The sequence below is a fragment of the Phyllostomus discolor genome, chromosome 6 (assembly GCF_004126475.2).
Source record: "Phyllostomus discolor isolate MPI-MPIP mPhyDis1 chromosome 6, mPhyDis1.pri.v3, whole genome shotgun sequence".
Lineage (NCBI taxonomy): Eukaryota > Metazoa > Chordata > Mammalia > Chiroptera > Phyllostomidae > Phyllostomus > Phyllostomus discolor.
The window spans coordinates 164,859,071-164,880,478 of NC_040908.2; the positions used below are offsets into that span (position 1 = coordinate 164,859,071).

General features: G+C 60.7%; 5 protein-coding genes across 25 annotated transcripts; 4 read left to right on the forward strand and 1 right to left on the reverse strand.

Moving 5' to 3' along the window:
- Positions 1 to 26: 26 nt before the first annotated feature.
- NUDT22 (nudix hydrolase 22) lies at positions 27 to 2,587 on the forward strand. 3 transcript variants are annotated; one of them, XM_028515927.2, is made up of 6 exons: positions 27 to 44; positions 352 to 849; positions 1,188 to 1,286; positions 1,786 to 1,883; positions 2,021 to 2,114; positions 2,421 to 2,587. In XM_028515927.2, exons 2-6 carry the CDS (start codon positions 370 to 372, stop codon positions 2,520 to 2,522), a joined length of 873 nt encoding a protein of 290 aa, XP_028371728.1. In that variant the 5' UTR covers positions 27 to 44; positions 352 to 369; the 3' UTR covers positions 2,523 to 2,587. The 3 variants fall into 3 exon arrangements, with proteins under 3 accessions (XP_028371728.1, XP_035885531.1, XP_035885532.1); XM_036029638.1 differs by lacking the exons at positions 27 to 44; positions 1,786 to 1,883 and having other exon boundaries at positions 51 to 849; positions 1,120 to 1,286; XM_036029639.1 differs by lacking the exons at positions 27 to 44; positions 1,786 to 1,883; positions 2,021 to 2,114; positions 2,421 to 2,587 and adding an exon at positions 1,530 to 1,779 and having other exon boundaries at positions 51 to 849; positions 1,120 to 1,286.
- Positions 2,588 to 3,170: 583 nt separating this feature from the next.
- On the forward strand, positions 3,171 to 6,530 carry DNAJC4 (DnaJ heat shock protein family (Hsp40) member C4). Of its 4 annotated transcripts, none has more exons than XM_028516050.2 (7): positions 3,171 to 3,304; positions 3,633 to 3,740; positions 4,470 to 4,563; positions 5,009 to 5,193; positions 5,278 to 5,442; positions 6,154 to 6,240; positions 6,332 to 6,530. In XM_028516050.2, exons 1-7 carry the CDS (start codon positions 3,186 to 3,188, stop codon positions 6,438 to 6,440), a joined length of 867 nt encoding a protein of 288 aa, XP_028371851.2. In that variant the 5' UTR covers positions 3,171 to 3,185; the 3' UTR covers positions 6,441 to 6,530. The 4 variants fall into 4 exon arrangements, with proteins under 4 accessions (XP_028371851.2, XP_028371853.2, XP_035885536.1 ...); XM_028516052.2 differs by having other exon boundaries at positions 5,281 to 5,442; positions 6,332 to 6,523; XM_036029643.1 differs by lacking the exon at positions 3,171 to 3,304 and adding an exon at positions 3,352 to 3,371.
- Positions 6,531 to 6,745: 215 nt separating this feature from the next.
- VEGFB (vascular endothelial growth factor B) lies at positions 6,746 to 10,265 on the forward strand. Of its 3 annotated transcripts, none has more exons than XM_028515642.2 (7): positions 6,746 to 7,132; positions 7,693 to 7,735; positions 8,050 to 8,246; positions 8,419 to 8,492; positions 8,690 to 8,725; positions 9,070 to 9,204; positions 9,828 to 10,265. In XM_028515642.2, the coding sequence occupies exons 1-7, from the start codon at positions 7,055 to 7,057 to the stop codon at positions 9,847 to 9,849; spliced, it is 585 nt and encodes a 194-aa protein (XP_028371443.1). In that variant the 5' UTR covers positions 6,746 to 7,054; the 3' UTR covers positions 9,850 to 10,265. The 3 variants fall into 3 exon arrangements, with proteins under 3 accessions (XP_028371443.1, XP_035885550.1, XP_035885549.1); XM_036029656.1 differs by having other exon boundaries at positions 6,747 to 7,132; positions 8,969 to 9,204; XM_036029657.1 differs by lacking the exon at positions 8,690 to 8,725.
- Positions 10,266 to 12,262: 1,997 nt separating this feature from the next.
- Positions 12,263 to 15,084, forward strand: LOC114500548 (peptidyl-prolyl cis-trans isomerase FKBP2). 14 transcript variants are annotated; one of them, XM_036029647.1, is made up of 6 exons: positions 12,263 to 12,415; positions 13,666 to 13,861; positions 14,174 to 14,286; positions 14,406 to 14,452; positions 14,797 to 14,832; positions 14,920 to 15,084. In XM_036029647.1, the coding sequence occupies exons 1-6, from the start codon at positions 12,354 to 12,356 to the stop codon at positions 14,979 to 14,981; spliced, it is 516 nt and encodes a 171-aa protein (XP_035885540.1). In that variant the 5' UTR covers positions 12,263 to 12,353; the 3' UTR covers positions 14,982 to 15,084. The 14 variants fall into 14 exon arrangements, 13 of the variants coding, with proteins under 13 accessions (XP_035885540.1, XP_028373059.1, XP_035885542.1 ...); XM_028517258.2 differs by having other exon boundaries at positions 12,264 to 12,415; positions 13,666 to 13,834; XM_036029649.1 differs by having other exon boundaries at positions 12,331 to 12,415; positions 13,607 to 13,861.
- A 449-nt stretch (positions 15,085 to 15,533) lies between these two features.
- PPP1R14B (protein phosphatase 1 regulatory inhibitor subunit 14B) lies at positions 15,534 to 17,844 on the reverse strand. The gene is made up of 4 exons (XM_028515765.2): positions 17,366 to 17,844; positions 16,263 to 16,346; positions 15,915 to 15,947; positions 15,534 to 15,813 (listed from the first exon to the last, which is right to left on the reverse strand). The coding sequence occupies exons 1-4, from the start codon at positions 17,621 to 17,623 to the stop codon at positions 15,745 to 15,747; spliced, it is 444 nt and encodes a 147-aa protein (XP_028371566.1). The 5' UTR covers positions 17,624 to 17,844; the 3' UTR covers positions 15,534 to 15,744.
- Between the last annotated feature and the right edge of the window lie 3,564 nt (positions 17,845 to 21,408).

Sequence of the window (21,408 nt, forward strand, 5' to 3'; positions counted from 1 at the left end):
CCGCTCTGGGGGAAAAGGGGAGGAGACTTCGGGCCGAGTTGGCGGTGAGTCCCGGCAGGAGGCTGGAGCTTCTGAACCCTGGGAGGGGTTCGTGGGAGTCTAGGGTTGGAAGCAGGACCCCTGGGTCTGGGAGACATGGACATCAGGCGGTGACTGGAAGAGGACCTCCGGGTGGTATGGGTTGCCCCGGAGTCCCAGGAATGTCTGGCAGCAGGAGTCTCGGGCTCCTGCTGGAGGATAAGACACTTGACTGCCCAGGGATATGCAAAAGTGCTGGAAGTATCCTCAGTAGGTCTGTGTGGGTGGCTGTGGGTACCCCAAGGTGACAGGTCTGGCTGTGACCTTCTCCAGAGCTGCCCTGTCCAGACTATGGACCCTGAGGTGTCTCTGATGCTGCAGTGCCCGCCGGGTGGGCTGCCAGAGCAGCAAGTACGGGCTGAGCTGAGTCCAGCCCACGACCGCCGTCCACTGCCAGGAGGGGACCAGGCCATCGCTGCTGTCTGGGAGAGCCGGCTACAGGCCCAGCCCTGGCTCTTTGATGCTCCCAAGTTCCGCTTGCACTCTGCCGCCCTGGAGCCCACTGGCTCGCAGGGGCCACAGCTGCTCCTGCGCCTGGGCCTGACTTCCTACCGAGACTTCCTGGGCACCAACTGGGCCAGCTCAGCTGCCTGGCTTCGACAGCAGGGGCTTGCTGACTGGGGTGACAAGCAAGCCTACCTGGCAGACCCTCTGGGAGTGGGCGCCGCGCTGACCACCGCGGATGACTTCCTTGTCTTCCTGCGCCGCTCTCAGCGGGTGGCTGAGGCCCCTGGGCTGGTGGACGTGCCTGGTGGGCACCCTGAGCCTCAGGTAAGACGCCAGGCTGGGTGCAAAGGCGCAGTGACCCAGGCAGCTCAGCTTTCTTCCCCATTCCTCAGAGGGGGAATTGGCCTGGTACCTCTGGGCAAGTCTCTGCTCAAGGGAGCCCCTCAGCCTCCCCATTGATCCCTTCCCCAGACCTGTCAGAAGCTAGGGAATGGGGGCAAGGACCTAGCTCGACCTCTGGCAGTCCATCTGGAAAAGGAGGGCCTGGGGGAGGGACCACCAACACTCGCACACGGTGCCCAAACAGGCTCGCAGGGCCAGCAAGCACAGGGGAAGGCAGGGCGGGAAGAGGTGGGGAGCGGGCTGAGCCTCAGCTCTCACAGGCCCTGTGCCCCGGTGACAGCCCTCTGCACAAGGACCTCCCTGGGGAGCTGGTGGTGCATGAACTCTTCTCCAGTGTCCTCCAGGAGATCTGTGACGAGGTGAGTGAGGGGTGGCCAGGTCAGGGGGTGGACTAGGAGTGGGGTTGTAGAACAGAACGTGCCAGAATTCCACAACCTCAGTCTGGGCTGGTTCGAGGGTCTGCAGGCATGTGGCATTGAGGGAAGAACCTGGCTTTGCAAGTGGGCGCACTTGGAGTGGAATCCTACCTGCCATTTCTGTGTGCCTTAGGTTCTTCCTCTTTACAATGTGAACAATGACAAATGTCTCGCTTACTCCCCCAGGTTTGTTGGAAAGAAAAGTAACTGGAAGTCGATTTATCGACTTTCCTTGCATGACTCTGAGCAAATTATCCAATCTCTGGTTCTGGTTTTCCCATCTGTAAAATGAACTTGCCCAAGATCCAACATCCTGTGATCCTGGCCACTTGAGCCACAAACTGTAAAATGCTGTAGGACCAGGGTCATGCGTGTGCTCACCTCCACTGAGAGGGGCAGGGGTGTGGGCGGCGAGCACTGACAGGTGGGACCCCGGCCCCAGGTGAACCTGCCACTGCTCACCCTGAGCCAGCCGCAGTTACTGGGCATCGCGCGCAATGAGACCAGTGCAGGCCGCGCCAGTGCCGAGTTCTACGTCCAGTGAGTGAGCTCTGGGGGACAGGGTCCTGGGTCCTGGGATAGGTGGGTGGTTGAGGGGGAGGGCTGAGACAGCTGGGGCTCCACAAGGACCCTCCAGGGGCTGGGCACCCACCAGGCCATTTTTATGTCTCGTCCAGGTGCAGCCTGACCTCTGAGCAGGTGAGGAAGCATTACATGAGTGGGGGACCGGAGGCGCAGGAGTCCACGGAAATTATCTTTGTGGAGACACAGGTGTGAGGAGGCAAAGCCTTGCTTGGACAAGGAGCTGGGGTTGGGACTTGCAGAGGCGATGCCTGTCTGTCTCGGTGGGTGGGGTCAAACAGGGCTCCCAGATCTCTCAGAGCTGTTCTCCAGCACCACGAGGCCTCACTGGGGATGCCCGGAGCCCAAGGGAGAGGGCCAGGGACCTGTTCAGCCTCCTTAACACGTCTCCTTAGGGACTGGACCGTGCAGAGGGCTCTGAGGCTCAGAACTCTGGGCACGACTCCTGCAAAAGATGTGAGGGCAACATGTCTGGCTCTCGCTGTCTCCCCACAGAACGTGAAGAGGTTGCAGGAGACTGAAATGTGGGCCGAGCTCTGCCCCTCTGCCAAAGGCGCCATCTTCCTCTACAACCAGGTCCAGAGAAGTTCCACCTGAGTCACTTTAGGGTCCCCAGACTTATCACCACAGCTCAAAAGACAATAAAGGACTTTATTCTTGGATTCCGTTGATATGCGCTGATTCCATGAGACAGGGAGGAGCCGCTGAGAGCCTGCGGGTGAGAGAGACAGGACAGATGGCCGGAGGGGAGGGGGGCGGAAGCCCGGCCTCAGTACTGCCCTCTGCATTCTGGGATATGAGGGCCATGCTTTCTGGCCAGGCTCTGGTGAGGGTCCGGGTCGACTGCGGGGTGGAAGCTGTTCTGTTAAAAGTGTCTCATCACGCCCTGGCTGGTGTGGCTCAGTGGATTGAGCACTGGCCTGCCAAGCACAGGGTCGTTAGTTTGATTCCCGGCCAGGGCACATGCCTGGGTTTTGGGCCAGGTCCCCAGTGGGAGAGCCAGCCACACATTGATGTTTCTCTCCCTCTCTTTCTCCCTCCCTTACCCCCTCTCTAAAAATAAATAAATAAAATCTTTTAAAAAAGGAAAGTTAAAAAAAAGTGTCTCATCGCAAAGCGGAGTGACAGCAGATAGCCTCACTGAGTGTCAGGTGTGGTGTGTGGTGCGGCCGCTTCCCAGGTGGACACCCGCACTTATCAGCCTGAGCAACGCACTCCGCCCCCCAGGAGGTGGCCCAAGACGTGACAGGCCAATGGGCCATGGGGGCAGGGCCTAGTCTCACCTTCCGGCTCGGTGGGTGTGTCTGGGTGTCCAAGCCAATGAGAGCGTGGGGGTGGGGCCTGGCTCCGAGCAGGAAATGGCGGCAGCCGCGGAGTTTGTGAGTGCATGGGGGCGGGGCTCGGTGTAGCTCCTCCTTCGTTCGCCCCTCCAACTCCCTGGATGGGGTGGGTTGGGGGGGTTTCTCTGCGCTCGCTGCTGGTTGTACAGACACCGAGGTCAGTGTGGAGAAGGGCCCGGGTCAGAGCCGGGGCAGGTCCAGGACGCCGCGTCTGGTCTTGAGCAAGGAGGCCCCACCTGCTCATGGGTCCTCCGGGCCCGCTTCAGTTTTCCTTCGCAAGTTAATGGAGCCAGCCCCCTTCCCTCTGCCCCAGGAGTGCTTGAGGTCTGGTCCCAATGCACTCCTCTCCGTGGCCTCTTTTCACCAGCTGTCCGCCTGCCGCCATGCTGCCCCTGTGTCTATGTCAGCTGTGCCTACGTCGGCTGCAGCCCCGCAGCCCTCCCACCCGGCTCTTCGCAGAGGCCGCCCGGCAGCGGTGAGTCGGTCACCGGGGGCCCGGTGCCGGCCTGGTCGTTCAGTGGGTTTTGTTGAGGGCCTGCCCAGCTGTAGGCTCTGCCCTAGGCGCTGAGATACTTGTGATCTCTGTGTCAGGTGTCTTACAGCCTTGACTCAGGTAACCCTCACCTTCACTGCTGAGGATGAGATTAAGGGACGACCACCAAGGTTACTTGGTTATACAGCGAGTTATGAGGCAGATCTGAAGGTTTTTTAAAAATATATATTTTATTTATTTATTTTTAGAGAGGGAAAGGGAGGGAGAAAGGAGAGAAACATCAATGTGTGGTTGCGTCTCATGGGAGACCAGGTCGGCAAACCCAGGAATCAAACCAGTGACCCTTTGGTTCGCAGGCCTGTGCTCAACCCACTGAGCTACACCAGCCAGGGCCAGATCAGAAGTTTGAGCCCAAGCCAAACCCAATGCACTTTCCATGCTTTCCACAACTGCTGTGGTTGTGGAACATCACGGATTCTAACCCACCTGGGGAGGGGGCGTTTTACAAAAAAATGCAGATTCCCGGGTCCTGCCCTAGTCCTCCAACACTCAAAAAGGAGGGATGCCTTGGAGATAGGTCTCCCTTGGTACCTGCCTCTCAGCTCCTGGTTGCTGAGTTGAAGAGTGTGTCCCAGGGGGTGCTGGGAGGAGTAGGGAAGGGGTATCTTTTGTGTTTCTTTAGCCCCTGCAGGTTCTGGCTTCTCTCCACAGGTCTGGCCCCAGGAACTACTATGAACTGTTAGGGGTACATCCTGGTGCCAGCACTGAAGAAGTGAAACGAGCTTTCTTCTCCAAGTCCAAAGAGGTACCAGTGGTTCCAGGCCGGGAGGGGGGAGAGAAAGTTTGAGCCAGATGGGGTGAATGCGAAATTCCCAGGGATGGAACCGAGTGGCTCCCTCTGGCTGGTGCCACACTCCCTCAGCATGCACAGGGAGGGGGAGGTACCCTGAGGGCGGAGGTCTGGCACAGCATGAAGAAAGCCAGGGGTCCTGCCTGGGGTTAGTGTTCTTGACTTGCCTGCAGTTGAGCAAACCTGGACCAGGCAGCAGGCAGGCGGAGAGGGGGCAGGGGGGCTTCTTGACTCTCTGGCCTCCTGGAGGGGTGCTCGGTCGGAGGGCCTGAGAGTGAAGGTCACTGTCCAAACAAGGCCTGTTTGGGGGTGATTGGAGCCCTTGTGGGTGGATATTATCAAGATGGGTCCTGGGAGGGAGCATGGAAAGGGAGATGAGGAGACTCGTGCCCCATCCCAGCTGCACCCTGACCGGGACCCGGGGAACCCAACCCTGCACAGCCGCTTTGTGGAGCTGAGTGAAGCGTACCAAGTGCTCAGCCGGGAGCAGAGCCGCCGTGAATACGACTACCAGCTCCGCTCAGCACCTCCCCCGAAGTCTCCAGGAACCACAGCCCGTGCCAAGTCTGCCCACCAAGCACACAGGTACAGTACCTTGCAGCTAACCACTCCCCCTCCAAGTCTCCCAGGGAGCCTCATCCCCACACTGCCCCTTTTTCTCCCTCCCAGCAGCTCCTGGACACCCCCCAATGCAGAGTACTGGGCCCAGTTTCACCATGTGAGGCCCCAGGGACCAGAGGCAAGGCGGCAGCAGCAGAGACACAACAAGCGGGTGCTGGGGTACTGCCTCCTGATCATGCTGGCAGGCATGGGCCTGCACTACATTGCCTTCAGGTGCATCCCGGCCTCTCCCGGCGGTGGTGGGCAGAGGGCAAGGGGGGCCAGTCAGACATCCGCACTGGCCCTGCAACCTGCACTCCTGTGTCTCTTAGGCTCAGATTGTGTGAAATAGGTCTCTGGAGCCTCTTCCTAGCCAACAAAGGCAGTTCTGCACTAAGGGAGACTGTTGTCATTTTTAAGTTTGTTTTGTTTTTTATAATTTGCACATAAATCTTTGGTGCTGGCTGCCAGGTAGTGATGGAGTGAAAATCACACACAAGAAAGAAGTGCATTGTGACCGGGCCTCAGCAACAAGGAGGCTCGCTTGTTTGGCAGTCCGCTCTCTCCCCACACCTCTCTCATGCATGCCGTGACACTAAGGTTCCACGGCAAAGGGACAACAAGGCAGTGCCCTCTGCTAGCAGCCCACCTAGCTCAGTGATGGAGTTAGACACTCAGCCCTCTCTGATCTCCTGCAAGGACCACCCTGATGTTCAAGTGCTGTGGTCACCACCTTCGGCAGGCCAGCCAGAGAGCTGGGTTGTTGTCACTGGACCCTGGACAAGCCTGGCCACTCCATACCCCTTTCCACACCTAGCACAGGCAGTTAGACTGAGGTGCCCACAGACATAAAGCTGTGATGCCCTAGAGTGGGGTGCAAGGTATGTGGGACTTGGGGAACAGCAGGGTTTGGGGGACTCAGGGTTGATTGTAACCCCCGTGCAGGAAGCTGGAGCAGATGCACCGCAACTTCATGGACGAAAAGGATCGAATCATCACAGCCATCTACAATGAAACTCGGGCCCGGGCCAGGTCTGTCCCTGCTCTACCCTGCCCTCTCTTCATCGTCCTGGCACCACCCTGTAGGGTCCCGGTTCCAACCACCCCGTGCTCTCTCCTGCAGGGCCAACAGAGCCAGGCTCCAACAGGAGCGACAGCAGAGGCAGCAGCTGCAGCCACCGCTCGAGCCTCCCCCAGGCCCGGGGATCATGCCCCCCGGCACCAGCCCCTGAGCCTCTCACCCAGATGGAGCCTCATGTGTGTTCCCTCTTGGGACTCCCTGTTGCCCAAAACCTGTGCAATAAAGTGATTCTCTGCGCTCTTGTCCGACTCCCTCCTTTAGGCCCAGCTCCCCCAACCCAGGCCTCGCCTTGGGACAGAGCCCCGCCCTCGGAGTTCTGGTGACTGCGAAGCGGGAGCCCAGCCCCCTGGGTGGTGCGTCCCCTTTACCCTGTTGCAGCAGGAGGGGGTGTATAGAGGGGGCGGGCCCGCCAGCGGCCTCGCCTCCACCCGCCCCCGCCCCGCCCCTGCCCCGCGGCCCGGGTGGGGAGCGCGTGTCTGGGTCACATGAGCCGCCCGCCAGCCAGCCCGGGCCGGCCCCCTGCTGCCCCCGCCATCCCCGCCACCTCGCCCGCTGCTGCCACCGGCCGCCCACCCACTCGGCTCCTACGGCCACCGCGGCCGCTGTTGCGCTGCGCTGCCTGCGCCCAGGGCTCGGGAGAGGGCCGCGGAGGAGCCGCCCCCCGCAACCGGCCCCCGCCCGCCGCGCCCCAGCCCGCGCCATGGGGCTCTGGTTGCCGCCGCCCCCGGCGCCGCCCGGCTAGGACGATGCGGGCGCCCCCGGCGCATGGCCCCCGTGGGCACCATGAGCCCCTTGCTCCGCCGCCTGCTGCTCGCGGCGCTCTTGCAGCTGGCCCCCGCCCAGGTACGTGCGTCCCCGACATCCTGCCTGCCCGCCAGCCATGCCCTCTCTCAAGGTTGGCGGAAGTGGAGGCGCGAAGCGGCCTGGGCCGAGGGTATTCGCGGGTCCGACCTCGGATAGGGGCGTAGCAGGAGTTGGAGCAGGGCATCCCCCAGGAGAGGTCCCTCCCCGCTGGCCTGCCAGCCCAGCCCCGGGGCCACTCCCCCGCCCCACCCTATCCCCTGGGCACTGCCGCTGGGGGGGCGGAGCCGTCTGGGTTCCTGCAGGACCTGGCTCGGCGCCCCTGTGCCCCCTGTGCCCCGTTCTGACCTGTGGCCTCCCTAACGAGCCTGGTTCTCAGGCTTGGAGATTGGACTGAGCTGGCAGAGCGTGCCTGGCGGGTCGTGGCCAGGGGCAGGTCCCAGGTGTCCCGGAGAAGACAGGTAAAGCTAGAGTGGCCCCAGGAACAGAGCAGTCTTGAAAAATGTCGGGAGTTGAAGCCTTCTGACTGCAAGGGTAGAGCCCTGGGACAGTGTAGCCCTAACTAGAATGCACCCTGAGCCCAGTTCTCTTCTCTCCTACAGGCCCCCGCCTCCCTGCCTGAGGCCCCTGGCCACCAGAAGAAAGGTAACACTAACAACACAAACTTCACATAGCCAGCGCTAGGAAGGTTTGCTGAGTGTCCATCATGTGTAATCTCAGCTGCTTTGTAAGATGCCAACTCTTTTCCTGCCCATTTCACAGACGTGGAAGTTGAGGCAGTGGGATTCCTGGGTTCTGGATGAACAGGTTGGGGGGGCAGAAGTGGGGGCTGGTGGAAGGTGGCTGTGACACTGGAACCGGGGAGAACAGCTGGTGGGCGCAGGGGTGGGTGGGAGGGAGAGCCAGGGAGCAGCTGCAGGCAACCCAGTGGGGACTCAACCTCACGTGTCTCTCCCCAGTGGTGTCATGGATAGATGTGTATGCTCGTGCCACCTGCCAGCCACGGGAGGTGGTAGTGCCCCTCACTCTGGAGCTTGTGGGCACCGTGGCCAAGCAGCTGGTACCCAGCTGTGTGACTGTGCAGCGCTGCGGCGGCTGCTGCCCCGACGATGGCCTGGAGTGCGTGCCTACTGGGCAGCACCAAGTCCGAATGCAGGTACCGGGGCAGGTGTAGTGCGCCTGGCTGGGCGGGATGCTGGTGCTCTGGGGGCTGACACACTGGCAGCCGGAGCCTTGGCGGGTGAGGGAGCTGTCCTCCCTCCAGCCCACGGAGTATCTCCCTCTCCCCCTTCCTCTGTCGTTCTCTCTCCCTGTTCCCCTGAGCACAGATCCTCATGATCCGGTACCCAAGCAGTCAGCTGGGGGAAATGTCCCTGGAAGAACACAGCCAGTGTGAATGCAGGTGCCGGCCAGGGCCCACTTCTGAGCTTGCAGAGACCAGGCGTGGGGGGGGGGGGGTGCTGGGCGTGGTGGTACACCACAGTGGGGACCAGGTTTCCTTGGGCAGGGCCGGGGTAGGCTCGGGATCTGGGCACGAAGAGGAGGGTGCTTGGCCTTCCTGATCCTCCTCCTCCTTGTTTCTGCTGGTCTCTCTTTCAGACCAAAAAAAAAAGAGAGTGCCGTGAAGCCCGACAGGTGAGTCTCTTGGGCTACTGTTGAGGTGGGGACAGAACCCAGGCCCAGTGCCCAGGACGTAACGTGTGGACGGGGCCGGGGCTGTACAGGCGTGTCAGGCAGCTGTGGTCCGCAGCCCTCTTTTCCCTCCCACTTGCGCCCCCTTCTCCCCTGTTCCTCCCCCTTCTGTGTGTTCTGACCCGACCCCCGCTCCCTCCAGGGAACTCTTCCTTCCTGTCCCAGACATGTTGCTTCTCCTCCTAGGGCTGACACTCCCCGCCACCGCCCCCAGCCCCGCTCCGTTCCGGGCTGGGATTCTGCCCCCGGAGCACCCTCCCAAGCTGACATCACCCATCCCACTCCAGCCCCAGGCCCCTCTGCCCACGCTGTCCCCAGCGCCGCCAGCGCCCTGACCCCAGGACCTGCCACTGCCGCTGCAGACGCCGCAGCTTCCTCCGTTGCCAAGGGCGGGGCTTAGAGCTCAACCCAGACACCTGCAGGTGAGGCGTTGTCGGGTGGTGGTGTTTGGGAAGGCATCGAGGCCCTGCCCGGGAGCAGATCCAGGGCGAGACAGCCAGTGGGGTGCGAGCCAAGGAAGGGGGAGCTACTGAATGTGCTAAACCAATATTTACTGAATGTCTGCTGGCACCAGGGTCAGCGTACCTGAGGCTCCCGCTCTAATGCGGAAGTACGACACAAGGACACACGATGCCAGCCAGGGCTGTCAGGGTCTGGGGTAAGGGGCACCTGGCATCGTGCTGAGAGGTCGGAGATGTCCTGGAGAAGGTGACCTCTGCCTGGAGTAGAAATGAGAGGCATCTTGCCAGCTTGCGAAGGTCTGGGCCTTCCCAGAAGCCCCTGCATTAGACGTTGTCCCACCTTATGGATTCTGAGAAGCCAGGGGACATAATGTGAGCCTTGTTCGCCGTTGTCTGAGGGCCTGTCGCCACCCATCCCTTCCACAGCGAGGCCCCGTGTGGCACGGTGTGGGCTGGGCCAGCTGGGACTGCTCAGGAGTATTAGGCGAGAATGAGGTTCACAGAAGGTAACAAAGGGCGCGTCCAGAGGAGCAGGTGCTCCGGTGTGGCAGCATGAACAGATGCCCCCTTCCTCTCCTCCTTAGGTGCCGGAAGCTGCGAAAGTGACACATTGCTTTTCAGAGTCAGCGGGGCCACTTGCCTCGCAGGCCACACCCCAGAGGGGGCCTGGAGGGCAGCCTGGTGAGAATAGCCCTGTCCCCGAAGACCTCAGCTCAGGCGGACGCTGCTTCAGGACCTGGGCCTCTCAGAGGGCTTCCTGGCCACCCCCTGTCTCTGCAAGGCTGCCGTCCAACATGGTGGGCAGAGTGGGATGAAACTTGGAGGCAAGGGGGATCGCATACCAACTTGGGGGAGAACGGGGCCCCATTGAAGTGTTGGACCACCCTGTGCCAGCGAGCATCTCCAGCTGGCCCCTCCCGCCCTTGCTGAGAAGACCCTGGTCCTCTGCAAATAACGGGAGTTGGGCTTCGGTATGAGAACTGTGACCCCCAATTCTGATAAAAGAGATGGAAGGAGCTGTCCCTGCCTGTTATCACTGTGACTGTCCAGGCTGGTGGTTCAGGCATGGATGTGTCACGCTGCCTCCCAGACCCAGCGCTGCTTACTCTCCACGTGCACATGGAGCGAGTGAGGCCTGGGCTCCCACACCAAGTCACAGGCACAGCCCACACGCATGCGTGCGCTTCACATTCACGTTGTTACTGCCGGGCCCCAGGGAGCCCCTGTCCCCCTGCTTATCCCAAGGGTTTCTTTCTGGAAGGTGAGTTTGAGGTGGGAACCAGACCTGCTGCATGAATGACCTTGGCTGTCACTGCCTCTCAGTCTGAGCCTGAGGTTTCAACCTGTGCACGTGGAAGGAACGGATGATCACTGTGGTTCAGGCTCTGGGGCTGAAGGAAAGTTTGAATGAATCTCTTTTTTTTCAGATCTTAATTATTTTTAGAGAGAGGGGAAGGAAGGGAGAAGGGGAGAGAAACATCAGTGTGCCAGAGATACACTTATCGGTTGCCTCTCACATATCCCCAGCTGGGGACCTGGCCCGCAACCCAAGGCATGTGCCCTGACTGGGAATCGAACCAGCGGCCTTTCAGTTCACAGGCCAGCGCTCAATCCACTGAGCCACACCAGCCAGGGCTGTTTGCCTGAATTTTGACATAATAGAAAACACCCTCCTCCCTGCCAGGCAGCTCTGTGTTTACTGCTTTTTACTCCCTGTAGCTTAACTAACTCTAAAGCCAAGCGCCTGCCTTGTCTCCACCTCACTCCCACCTCCCTGAACGGGAAGCACAAAAGGTCTGTGGCTGGTGGGCTTGGTTTGAGAAATACGCCCCCCCCCCCTCACCCTGACCCCAGTCTTTTCCACCTTCGCCTCCCTTTCACCTTGAGTGCCTCTCCCCAGCCCCTGCTTGAGACCCTCCTGACCTTGATCTGCACAGGTCCAAGCTTAGTGCCCAGCCTTCTGCCTATAGCCTGCAGTGCTGCCTGGGGCTGAGTGGTGAGGGGTGGTCCAGAAGTCAACTCTGGGTACAAATGGCTTGTCCTGCAGAGGAAGAACATGCAGGGGCAGAGGTTAACCCAAAGTAGCCACCCTCACAGTGTTAGGTGGGAGAGTGTGATAGTGATCTTGCTGGGCCTGAGGCAAAAGTGAGGTAAACCAGAAGAGGGAATTCCTGAGATTCGTTAGCCATGCTGTCAGGGCAATCCCATAGAGCCCAATCACATGACGGTTAGGGACCGAGGGTCGCCGGCTCCTGAGCGCACTTACACGCACTGCACATGCACAGTGCTTCGTAGGTACCTCCTTGCTCAGTCCTCACAGCTCTGAGGTCAGCTCTGTGTGACTTCCTTTCTCGTAATAGACTGATCGGGCCTGGGGATTTGACTTCACATCAGCTGTCTCCCTAACACTTAAGATACGGGTTTGCCGGCCCGCAAACGGCAGGTTCATTACTTCAGTCGAGATGTTTGCTGGGTACTGGGTCTGGTAGGGGACCGGGCCCAGCCACACCAATACAGTCCGACTCTGGTCAGCGGGCGACATGTAGAGGAAAGCCCGGGTGCTGCGGAGAGAAAAGGGAGAGTATCATCTGTGGGCCAGGGCCCGCTGCTGCCCACCATCGCTTCGATCCTACGGGGGCCCCGCAGGGTAGGAGTTATCAAGCCCGCGTTACAGCGACGCCGAATCCTGCTAGGCGAAGGAACTTGCTCAAGGTCACCGAGGCGGTCAATGAGAGGTAGACCCTGAATTCAAACCCAAGTCTCACTCTGAAACCCAGGCTCTTTCCACAGCAACTCACTGGGACTGATGGAACCCGAGGAGACCCAGGGGCCCCGTGGGCGGGCTTAGGGGGTGACATAAAATGGCGTCTCGAGACCCCCTCTGGGAACCCACGCCCGCCTGACCTTAACTTCACCTCGACCGGAAGTGCCTGCAGCTCTTTCGGAAGTCATTTTCACCTAACCTTGCGGACTACCGCTCACAGGAAGTAGTGTAAGTCACGTGATGCTGCAGGGGCGGAGCTAGGAAAGAGCCGCCCCTGCTGGCTTGCGGCAGCGGGTTTCACGCGGTCCAATGAGGGCGGGCGGCGTGGCCCGGCCTGGTAGCGAGGATGACGCGCCTGCGCAAAGGCGGCAGCACGACTAGACTTGACTCCGGGGGCGCGGCGAGGAGGTGAGAGGGGGCCACAGCCCGGGCTGGGGGAAGCCGGGGTAAGGGGGCAGGCTGGATCAGGCCGGGACTCTGAGTGTCAGGGAGGGTTAGGTTAGGAGGAAATTTGAGGTTGGGGTAGGAGCTGTCTGGGGATGCCGCAGGGGGAGGGTTCTCACGCCGCACGGGGCGGAGCCCCGGCACTCGGGGCGGGACCTGAATCAGAGACGGGTGGAACCTGTGAGCGGGTACCTGTGGAAGGCGGGACTCTGGGGCTGGGGGCGGAGCTAGGACTGGTGAGGGGCGGAGTCTGGACCTTAAAGGAGGAGCTGGAACAGGTGGAAGGCGGAGCCTCGGGCTTGGAAACTGAAGGGGACCCGGACCAAGCGCTGGGGGCGGGGCTTCAGTCGGTGAGTGGCTTAGTTACAGTTAAGGAAAAGGGATCGGGTTCTGTCGAGGGTGGGGCTCCAGGGCCCGGGGCGGAATTACGCCCTCTAAAGGGTGGGGCCAAGGAACCAAACTCAGGAGTAGGCCCAGGTAATGGCCCAGGTAATGGCCCAGGTAATGGCCCAGGGCGTCCACGTGGGGGCGGTCTCCGTGGTGGCCGAGCCTGGGAGCGTGGTAGGCCGAGAACCCCCCCAGGAGAGGTGGTGTGGGTGGAGCGGGCTCGGCGGCCACCCGACACCGGACCGGTCTGGGTGCCCCGCAGACCCCCCAGGGCTCAGAGCTGGGGCGGCACCTCGGGCGGAGGCACAGGGTCGGCCTGGGGGGTATCCCCAGAGGATCGGGGCTCCCCGGAGCCACCCAGCGGCGATGTGTGGGTGCCTCGGGGCCGGCCCCCTGCAGCGGCGGCAGAGGTGTGGGTGTGCTGGGCAGGGGGCAACTGGGTGTGGCGTGAGTGGTGTGGCCCGGTTCAGGCCACTGCTGTGCAGCCAGAGAGAGTCTGGACTTTTCGTAAAGGAAAGGGTGGGAATTGAACGGAGCTGGGAACCAGGAGGGAAGGAAGGGCTGAGGGTGAACAAAGGGGCGGGGCCCTGGCTGCTGTGGCCTCCCCTGACCCCCTCCCCGCGCTGCTGGGGTCCTCGGGCAAGCCCCCTTCTCACTGGACAGGTAAGTGTGGCCGCGGAGCCCGGGGGAGGGGGCGGTGACCCGGAACAAGGGGATCCCCAGGAGCAGGCAAGGTACAGTAGGGTGGAATCCTTCTACTACCTGCAGGTATTCCATGCCCTTCCTGCCCTTCCGGTCGATTGGTCGGTCGGGGTCTGTTCCCGCAGAGACATGAGAGTCAGCTGGGTCCTGACAGTACTGTCCATCTGCCTGAGTGCCCTGGCCACAGCCGCGGGGGCCGAGGGCAAACGGAAACTGCAGATCGGGGTCAAGAAGCGGGTAGACCACTGTCCCATCAAATCACGGAAGGGGGACGTCCTGCACATGCACTACACGGTGGGTGTGGAGGCAGAGCTTTTGGATGTGAGTGGGACTTCTGGGGACCAAAAAGGACTTGGGAGCCAGGTTCCTTTGCCAAGGTGGGTGACCTTGGTCAAGTCCCTTCTCCCTTTTGCCTGTTTCCATCGTTCTACCCAGCTCTTCACCATCTACTCCCCAGGTTGGCACCAGCAAAGAGTTAACATTACAATGTACTGTGAGCTGCCTAAAGCCCTGTTCCCTCTTAGGACTATGGCCACCAATGCTGTGGGGGGACAATGCTGTGATGAGAGCAGCTGGTGGGGGTGCGGATCACAGTGGATCCTCCTTCTCACTGGCCTTCCCATGGTCCCACAGGGGAAGCTGGAAGATGGGACGGAGTTTGACAGCAGTCTGCCCCAGAACCAGCCCTTTGTCTTCTCCCTGGGCACAGGCCAGGTCATCAAGGGCTGGGACCAGGGGCTGCTGGGGTGAGTCAAGAGACCACGGCTGTGGTCCAGGAGGTGGACTGGGGGAAGCGAGCCCCAGGGGTGGGGGGCAGGCAGGGAGCCCGCGTGCTGCCATGTGCTGAACATGTGTTCTCCTGCAGGATGTGTGAGGGGGAAAAGCGGAAGCTGGTGATCCCTTCAGAGCTGGGTAAGAGGTCCTTCCTGAGTAGGTGTAGGGTTTGGGGTGTGTCTGAAGAAGGGTGAAGGCTAGTTCAGCCTTTGCATTGGTCTCCCCCACGCATTCGTTATAGTTCTTGCCTCTTCCAGGTTTGGCAGTATCTAGCAGTGAGGACAGGGCAAGACCCTTGGGGTGCTGGGCTCCTATGTCCACCCTCTGCCCTGTACCAGGCCTGTCACAACACTCCCAGCCAGGACACCTTGGTGTCTGGCTTCGTTACTGTGGCGGGCAGAGGCCTGGCTCCAGCCCGGATGTCTGTAGGCCCACTCTGCCCGGCCGCAGCTCACTTTGTTTTTCCTGTGCATCTCTGACAGGGTACGGAGAGCGGGGAGCTCCCCCGAAGATCCCAGGTAACGCACCTTCCCGCCTCTTGTCTGCTGCGCCCTCCCACCTCCCTGTGGCCCTGGTTCTCATTCTGCCTCACTTCTCTACTGCAGGTGGTGCAACCCTAGTGTTCGAGGTGGAGCTGCTCAAAATTGAGCGACGTTCCGAACTGTAGCCAAGCTGGGGAGGGCCGGTGGAGAGGCCCCCATCAGGGACCAGACTGTTTCAAAACAAAACAAAACACAAAACAAAACAAAAAAAAAAACCCTTAAAGCTCATGAAGTGAGCCTGTGTTTGTTTGTGGGCCCCGAGAGACAGAAACCACAGCCCCAGCGTCCCCTCCCCCTCTCTCAGCATCCTGCACCCAGCTCCTTTTCTCGCTTCAGAGCCTTGGGATGTAGGCTCAATAGTAGTCTGGGGGTCAAGATGGCCAGGCCCTGGGGGGCATGGCAGCCCCTGCCCAAAGGGAAAAGAGTGTTCTTGCCTGCAACAGCAACAGGGCTCCCCGCAGCTCCCCAGCCACCTCTAGCTCCTGGTCTGGGAGCCAGCATTGGGCTATTGCCATGACTACGTGGCCCTCAGGAAGGCCTGCGGCCACCTGGGGAGCAGCTGAGCTGGTAACAGTTATAGAGCAGTGTGTCCCCCCTAAAAGAGACCAACCGAGCCTGTTAGCTGCACCAAAGGCATGTCCTAGCTTTATTAAAGGGCCCGCACCGCAGAGTCAATATAAAAACACAAAAAGTCCCATCAGTTTAATAATAATAAAAAACCCCAAAAGTGGAAAATGGGGGGCAGGGAACGCCCCTAAGAGAGGGGCACGGGGAGCCCTGCTCGTGGCACCAGGCCTGGCCGCAGGGTTCCTTGGTATTGCTGTTGCTACGAGGTCAGGGGGCAGCGATTGTCCTGTGGGAGCCACCGTTCACCTGGGTTGAGGACCCTTACTTCTTCTGGGGTGTGCTCAGCTTCTGCATGCCCCGGATCTTGTCCAGCAGGCCAGAGATGAAGGCCTGGACAGGAGGGAGGACGTGAAGGAGGCCAGATCCCAGGAAGACAGGGGCCCAGGCTTCCCCCCCTCACCGCCCCCCGGCCGTCTGGGGAAACCACTTACCTCAGTGGGTTTATAACAGTCAACCAACAGCTCCTGGTGGGACATGGTAGGGGAAGTGTAACTATGAGTGCCCGAGAACAGGGGCCTAGAGACCACCCGTACCCAGTACCCACTTCCAAGTGACTGGGGCCGCCTTGAGGCACAGGAATGCTGTAGCTCGGCAAGTAGCATTAGCCCCATTTGATGGAAGCAGAAGCTGAGACAGTGTCACAGAGCTGCCTGGCTCAGACCAAAGAAAGCCTGGCTCCAGAGTCTTGCTTACCCAAATGGCACTGCTTCCAGGCAGCCCACTATGCCAGCTCCCCTGACCTGACACTGCTAACCCCATACCCCCAGCCCCTTTCTCACCTTGACCCTGGCAGCCCGAGTATCATCACTCTCCATGTCCAGGAGCTCATCCACATCAATCTCCAGCTCCGGGATCTCCTCTTCCTGGGGTGGGGGAGGAGGGAGAGACAAGGGCCTGAGTTGGGAGAGGGTGTGAGAGGGGCTCACTGGCTGAGGCCCCTCCCCTGCTCTACTGCAGGGCGAGCCCACCCTCTCTGCCCAGCAGACAGGAGCAGCTGCTCCAAGGAAGAAAACAGACCAGGCCCGTGCCAAGGCAAACTGCCCAGCTGGGAGGGGGGGCTTCCTGTCTGCCAGTTGGGCACCTCGGGTGCCAGACAGGGCCAGTTAGCTAGGTCTGGGGACCCTGCGGATGTGTCTCCCTAACTTTGGACCCCCCCACCATTTCAACCAGAGCAGGTGGGGCCAGCTGTCCCAACTTATCAAAGCCTTTTCCCCTCCCCCAAACACCTGTCACAGCTTCCCAGGAGTGAGGAGGAAGTGAAGGGTGAGAGGTCAGTGAGAAAAACCCAGGTCTGGTAAAGGGGAAACAAAGAGCACATGCTTTGCTGAGGGAGGGGTGTGACACCCCTCCCCCCAAAGAAGTATCTGTCCAGTCTGGAGCCAGCTGCATTCCAGGGCTGGGCTAGGGTAGGCAGCACAGGACAAGCCCACTCCTCCGCCCTGCCCCCAGGGGTCTGAGTCACCCTTTGAGCAAGGAAGGAGTCATAGGGTGGAGAACCAGTACCCACAGATCGGGCTAGCCTGCCCCGTGCCAAGATGGAGCTACATGCCATCCCATTGGAATAACCCAGACGCTTTAGGGTCCCCCCACAAACCACACTAGCAGGCACTAAACAGAACTCCCACTGCCAGCCCAGGCTATCCCCATGCCTCCTGCCCAAGGCCCAGGCTATACCAAACTTGACAAGGTAGTGGCACAATATAAGACTGGAGTGACTTAGGTCAAACAAAAAAAAGAGCGTACAATGGAGGCGGGGAATAGAAGGGCAGCGCGGGGAATTGGTGTGCCCACAGACTCCAGGTGACAGGCGGGCTCAGCGAGGTTCCCAGGCGGCCGGACTCCGGACCGACTTCAAAGTGTCGGCGCGGGGTGGGGGACACACCTGGCAGTCGTAGAGGCGAGTGAGCTGCTCCAGAATCCACTCCTCCAGGTTGAGGCGCTTCCGTAACTCCTTGCGATCGTACTTGACCGTGACCTTCCCTTGGCGCCTCACTGGGCCCTCGTCGTCCGCGCTGCCCGGGCCCTCGCCTGCAGCCCCAGGGGGGCTCTGAAAGTAGACGCGGGGCCCTGGGCCGCCACTGCCCGGCCCCGGGGCCGGGGCCGCCAACGCCGCGCCCCCCGCGGGGCCGCTGTCCGCCATGGCGGCCGCCGGGGCCACGTGCGCGCGTCCGGCCCCTCCCTGCGCCGCCGCCTCCTGGACGCCCGCCGGCTGGCTGCCGGCCGCTGTCTCAGGCTAGCTGGTGGGCTCGGCTCCGCGCGGCTCTGCAGCAAGGGCGGCAGCGGGGGAGCCCGGGGGCAGCTGCAACATGCGGAGCCCCCGGGCCTGGCTTGGCCGAGCCCCGCCCCCTCGCCGCCGATCCGCCCGCCCTTTGTCCCCCGCGGCCGCCGCCCGAGCTGCCGCCGCCACCGCCGCCGCCGAAACAGCTTTCTTGTCTCGCTCACTTCCCCCGCCCCCCGACCACACCCCCTTAAAGAGCCAGTCCTGCTGCAGTCCCCTCACCCCCACCCCGCCCCCAGGCAGGGGCTAGGGGAGGGTCTACTTGTCAGGGGTTTGGGCCTGGCTGTCTGCTACTCCTACTAATTTTCCGGCTCCAAACTCAGATATTCTAAGCGCCGGATACCAGGATTTGCGCTCCTGTTGAAACCCTAGTATTCTGTCCTCATTGGAGCGAAAACAGGGGCCGTTTGGAAAGGGATAGGAGTGGGTACTATGTGTAGGGCGGATGTCCGGCGAGGCGATGTGGGAACCCCCGGAGTCTGGGTCCTGCAGCCCTTGGACAGCGGGGAGCAAGCAGGCTTCTCCGCGCGGACCGACACGTGGACCGGGGTCCTAAGAGTGGAGGAGTAGAGAGGACAGATAGAAGCTGTCCAGGTCCCCGGACGCCCTACTCGCCGGGGTCTCGCGCCCCCCACGGTGGTGGCCTGGGTTGAGGGTGAGCAGAACCGACCCGGCGGTCAGAAGGGCCAGACCCCAGGCAACCACCGCCCACCAGCCAAGATGGCGGCAGTGAACGGAATTATGGGAAGTGTAGTTCGAGGATGGGGGGGCCGGCACCCGCGTGGCCGTCCCTCCCCAGCAGCGGAGCCGGGGCTGGGAAGCACAGAACTTGTTTGGGGCACCCTCTCGTAGGGCTGGCCTTCACAGGGGGCCCCTCCGCATCCCGTAACGTATGTACAAAAGAGGAAATTCAGGCATAAAGAGCTGGGAAGTGGGGTAGCCGGTAATCATGACAATAACGTTAATAATAACAACTGACCCATAATAAGCGTTGCTGGAGTCGGTTCCACACAGTCGATTCCAGCGTGAGGGCACCCCACTCTCTCTCCCACAGATCGTGGCCCGGAGGCGTCTTCAGTCCCTTAGATCTCACAGGGGCCTTACATTCCGCACCTCTCTTTAAGCAGACTGCGCATCTCATTCCCGCCCCCCTCCCTCGTTTGCTTTTCGGTATTGACTAGTCTGTCTCATTTATTTGTTCATTGTCTGTCTCCCCCTCTAAATTGTGAGTTCGATGGGGCGGAGACTTGCCCGACTCTCTCGTGTCCTGCTGGTGTTCGTGGTTGAGTGGGCGTGCTCAGCTACAAACCCACATGTATCTAGCAAATTACCTGATTCTTGCTGAGCGCTTAGCATCTGTGGCAGACTCATAGTAGGTGCTCCACAACTAGTGGTTAAACAAATGACTAAATGAAAAAAACGAGTGCCTTTTGTGCCTCCGTTTCCTCGTGAGGTTGTGGTGAAGATTAAAGAGGAAAATACATGAAAGGTTCAATGACTGCACCACAGAGGGTAAGTCCCGCAGACAGATAAGAGATGCAGCTCTGCCTGTGAGCCCAGGCTCCTGATGCAGTCTCTGCTGGTCCCCCTGCTTCTCTTTAAATACCACCCCACTCGATTGCACAGCCCCTCTGGGATGCTCCCATCGATGGCAGGCTCACTTGCCGCAGTTTCAAGCCAAATGTCAGGGTCTGAGAGGCAGTAAGTGTTTCTGTCCCTGCCCTGGCTGGCATAGCTCAGTGGATTGAGCACGGGCTGCGAACCAGGCATCACAGGTTTGATTCCCAGTCAGGGCACATGCCTAGGTTGCAGGCCATGACCCCCAGCAACCGCACATTCATGTCTCTGTCTCTCTCTTTCTCCCTCCCTTCCCTCTCTAAAAATAAATAAATTTTAAAAAAGTGTTTCCGTCCCTACCCCTCAGAGATACCCTCCCTCTGGATGCCTGAGACTCCCTCTGTAGCAGGAGGGGTTCAGTGAGAGGCTGAAACTGGCCCAGCGTCACATAGCTGATGCTGTAGCCAAACTTCAACCCAGGACTCTAGGCTTACCCTGTAGCTGGGGAGAAGAGATGAGTACGCAGAAGATGAGGATAGGGGAGATGAGGAGGGAGGTTGACAGGGGCTTCTCTCGGATGGCCCTGGCTCACCAGATTGGGGGCCAGCTCACTGAGCTCAGCCAGGTAGAGTTAGCTGATGCCTCCTCCCTTCCCACCCTTCTTTCTGGCCTTACCCTCCCTTCAGCCAGACTTGGGGCTGAGGTTGGGGGGGGGGGCGGCAGCGGGTGAGTGAGAAGCAGGGAAGGGCTGACCCTTGCTCTAATAGATTAGGCAAGACCCACCCTTTCCACCAGGAGCCCCATTCCTGGCCTGGCCTCCTGGCCTCCAGCTGTGAGCTGGGCTGTTGGGAGGAGCACTTCACCCAAGTCCAAATTCCCCAGCACACCCCACCTCACCCATCAGAGCCTGTCCGCTGGTCTGCTGTTTCTGAATGGAGCACTGATCAGGGCCTTGCGGTCCTCACGGTCAAGAGCGGGGATGTACCATAGCTTGCTGAGGGCGTGGGGCCTAGAGGCCTTGAAGACCCAGGTACCAGCTCCGGCTCTGCCCTCTAGATGCTGTGACCCAGAGTCCTGAACCTCTTGTCCCTCCCCCTCTTCAGGGCAGGTGTGAAATCCTGCTGTCACATCCAAATTTCATGAGGGGACCCGCCGTGGGTTCCCTGGGCAGAACTGAGCGGAACCCAGCACTTTTCTTGTCTCTCCCTCTCTCCACCTCCTACACCACCCCCAGGGCACTCCCAGATTCCTGGGGCCAACTCCCCTGTCCGTCTGGTCCCTTCCCATGGCCACCTACCCTGAGAAGAGTTAGAGCAGATGGCCAGGCTGTCTTGCACAGAACCTCGGAGTGCATGAGCTGTGTTCAAATCTTGGCTCTGCCTAGTAGGGCGTGAGGCCATGGGCAAGTCACTTACCTACCCTGAGACCCTCCAAGGGGGCACTTTCTACTGACCTCCTGTGGTTGGGGGCCCGGAACCCAGTGCTGCACATCCACGTCCCGGCCTTTGCCCTCCTGCCTAAAGCCCAAGGACTGGAGTACGACAGCACAACTGCTTCCCGTCCTTCCAGCCTCAGGTTGTGGGACTCCAGCCGCACCCTTTCTGGGGTCCCAGCTCCCCTGCACCGGAGTGCTCCTCCAGAGTGCAGCTAAGGCTGCTTTCAGTGCCTCCTTGAAGCAGAGGCCCTAGGGAGGGTCCCGTGGGCAGTGACCGCTCCCTTAATCGAGGGTAGAGGCCGGAAAGGCAGCCTTCCTTCCACCATTACTGCTTGCCGAGAAACCCTATTATCATTACCAAGGCTGGAAGAAAGTGTCCGAGGAGGAAGGAGCCCTTTAATGGGGGCAACCCTGGCCTCAGGAGACACGGGGTTAGGGAGAGGCTCAGGCCCGGGAAAAAGTCTCCCGTCCTGTTTTGTGAAGGAGCTGCTGCCCGGGGCTTCTGGGAAACACTCCTGTCCAAGGCCTAGGGCCCACAGCTCAGGCCGTGCCTCCAGGCCCTGCTAACCCGGGCACAGGCTGGTAGGCGCCCCGCCCCAGAGCGGATCTGCGCCCTTTCCACCTTCCTCCCTGATGATGCCCCCCAGCCTGCTAG

Bases quoted from the DNA above. Each gene is read 5' to 3' on its own strand.
- NUDT22 (XM_028515927.2), top strand. From the start codon at position 370: ATGGACCCTGAGGTGTCTCTGATGCTGCAGTGCCCGCCGGGTGGGCTG. The intron at 1,287-1,785 runs GTGAGTGAGGGG...CCCCGGCCCCAG, and splicing joins TCCAGGAGATCTGTGACGAG to GTGAACCTGCCACTGCTCAC. The intron at 1,884-2,020 runs GTGAGTGAGCTC...TGTCTCGTCCAG, and splicing joins AGTGCCGAGTTCTACGTCCA to GTGCAGCCTGACCTCTGAGC.
- DNAJC4 (XM_028516050.2), top strand. From the start codon at position 3,186: ATGGGGGCAGGGCCTAGTCTCACCTTCCGGCTCGGTGGGTGTGTCTGG. The intron at 3,741-4,469 runs GTGAGTCGGTCA...TTCTCTCCACAG, and splicing joins GCAGAGGCCGCCCGGCAGCG to GTCTGGCCCCAGGAACTACT. The intron at 4,564-5,008 runs GTACCAGTGGTT...GCCCCATCCCAG, and splicing joins TCTTCTCCAAGTCCAAAGAG to CTGCACCCTGACCGGGACCC.
- VEGFB (XM_036029656.1), top strand. From the start codon at position 7,055: ATGGCCCCCGTGGGCACCATGAGCCCCTTGCTCCGCCGCCTGCTGCTC. The intron at 7,736-8,049 runs GTAACACTAACA...GTCTCTCCCCAG, and splicing joins CCCTGGCCACCAGAAGAAAG to TGGTGTCATGGATAGATGTG. The intron at 8,493-8,689 runs GTGCCGGCCAGG...TCTCTCTTTCAG, and splicing joins CACAGCCAGTGTGAATGCAG to ACCAAAAAAAAAAGAGAGTG.
- LOC114500548 (XM_036029645.1), top strand. From the start codon at position 12,547: ATGCCGCAGGGGGAGGGTTCTCACGCCGCACGGGGCGGAGCCCCGGCA. The intron at 12,802-13,606 runs GTGAGTGGCTTA...TACTACCTGCAG, and splicing joins TGGGGGCGGGGCTTCAGTCG to GTATTCCATGCCCTTCCTGC. The intron at 14,287-14,405 runs GTGAGTCAAGAG...GTTCTCCTGCAG, and splicing joins TGGGACCAGGGGCTGCTGGG to GATGTGTGAGGGGGAAAAGC.
- PPP1R14B (XM_028515765.2), bottom strand. From the start codon at position 17,623: ATGGCGGACAGCGGCCCCGCGGGGGGCGCGGCGTTGGCGGCCCCGGCC. The intron at 16,347-17,365 runs GTGTGTCCCCCA...CCCCCACCCCAG, and splicing joins CTCGCCTCTACGACTGCCAG to GAAGAGGAGATCCCGGAGCT. The intron at 15,948-16,262 runs GTGAGAAAGGGG...ATGTCCCACCAG, and splicing joins CTCGGGCTGCCAGGGTCAAG to GAGCTGTTGGTTGACTGTTA.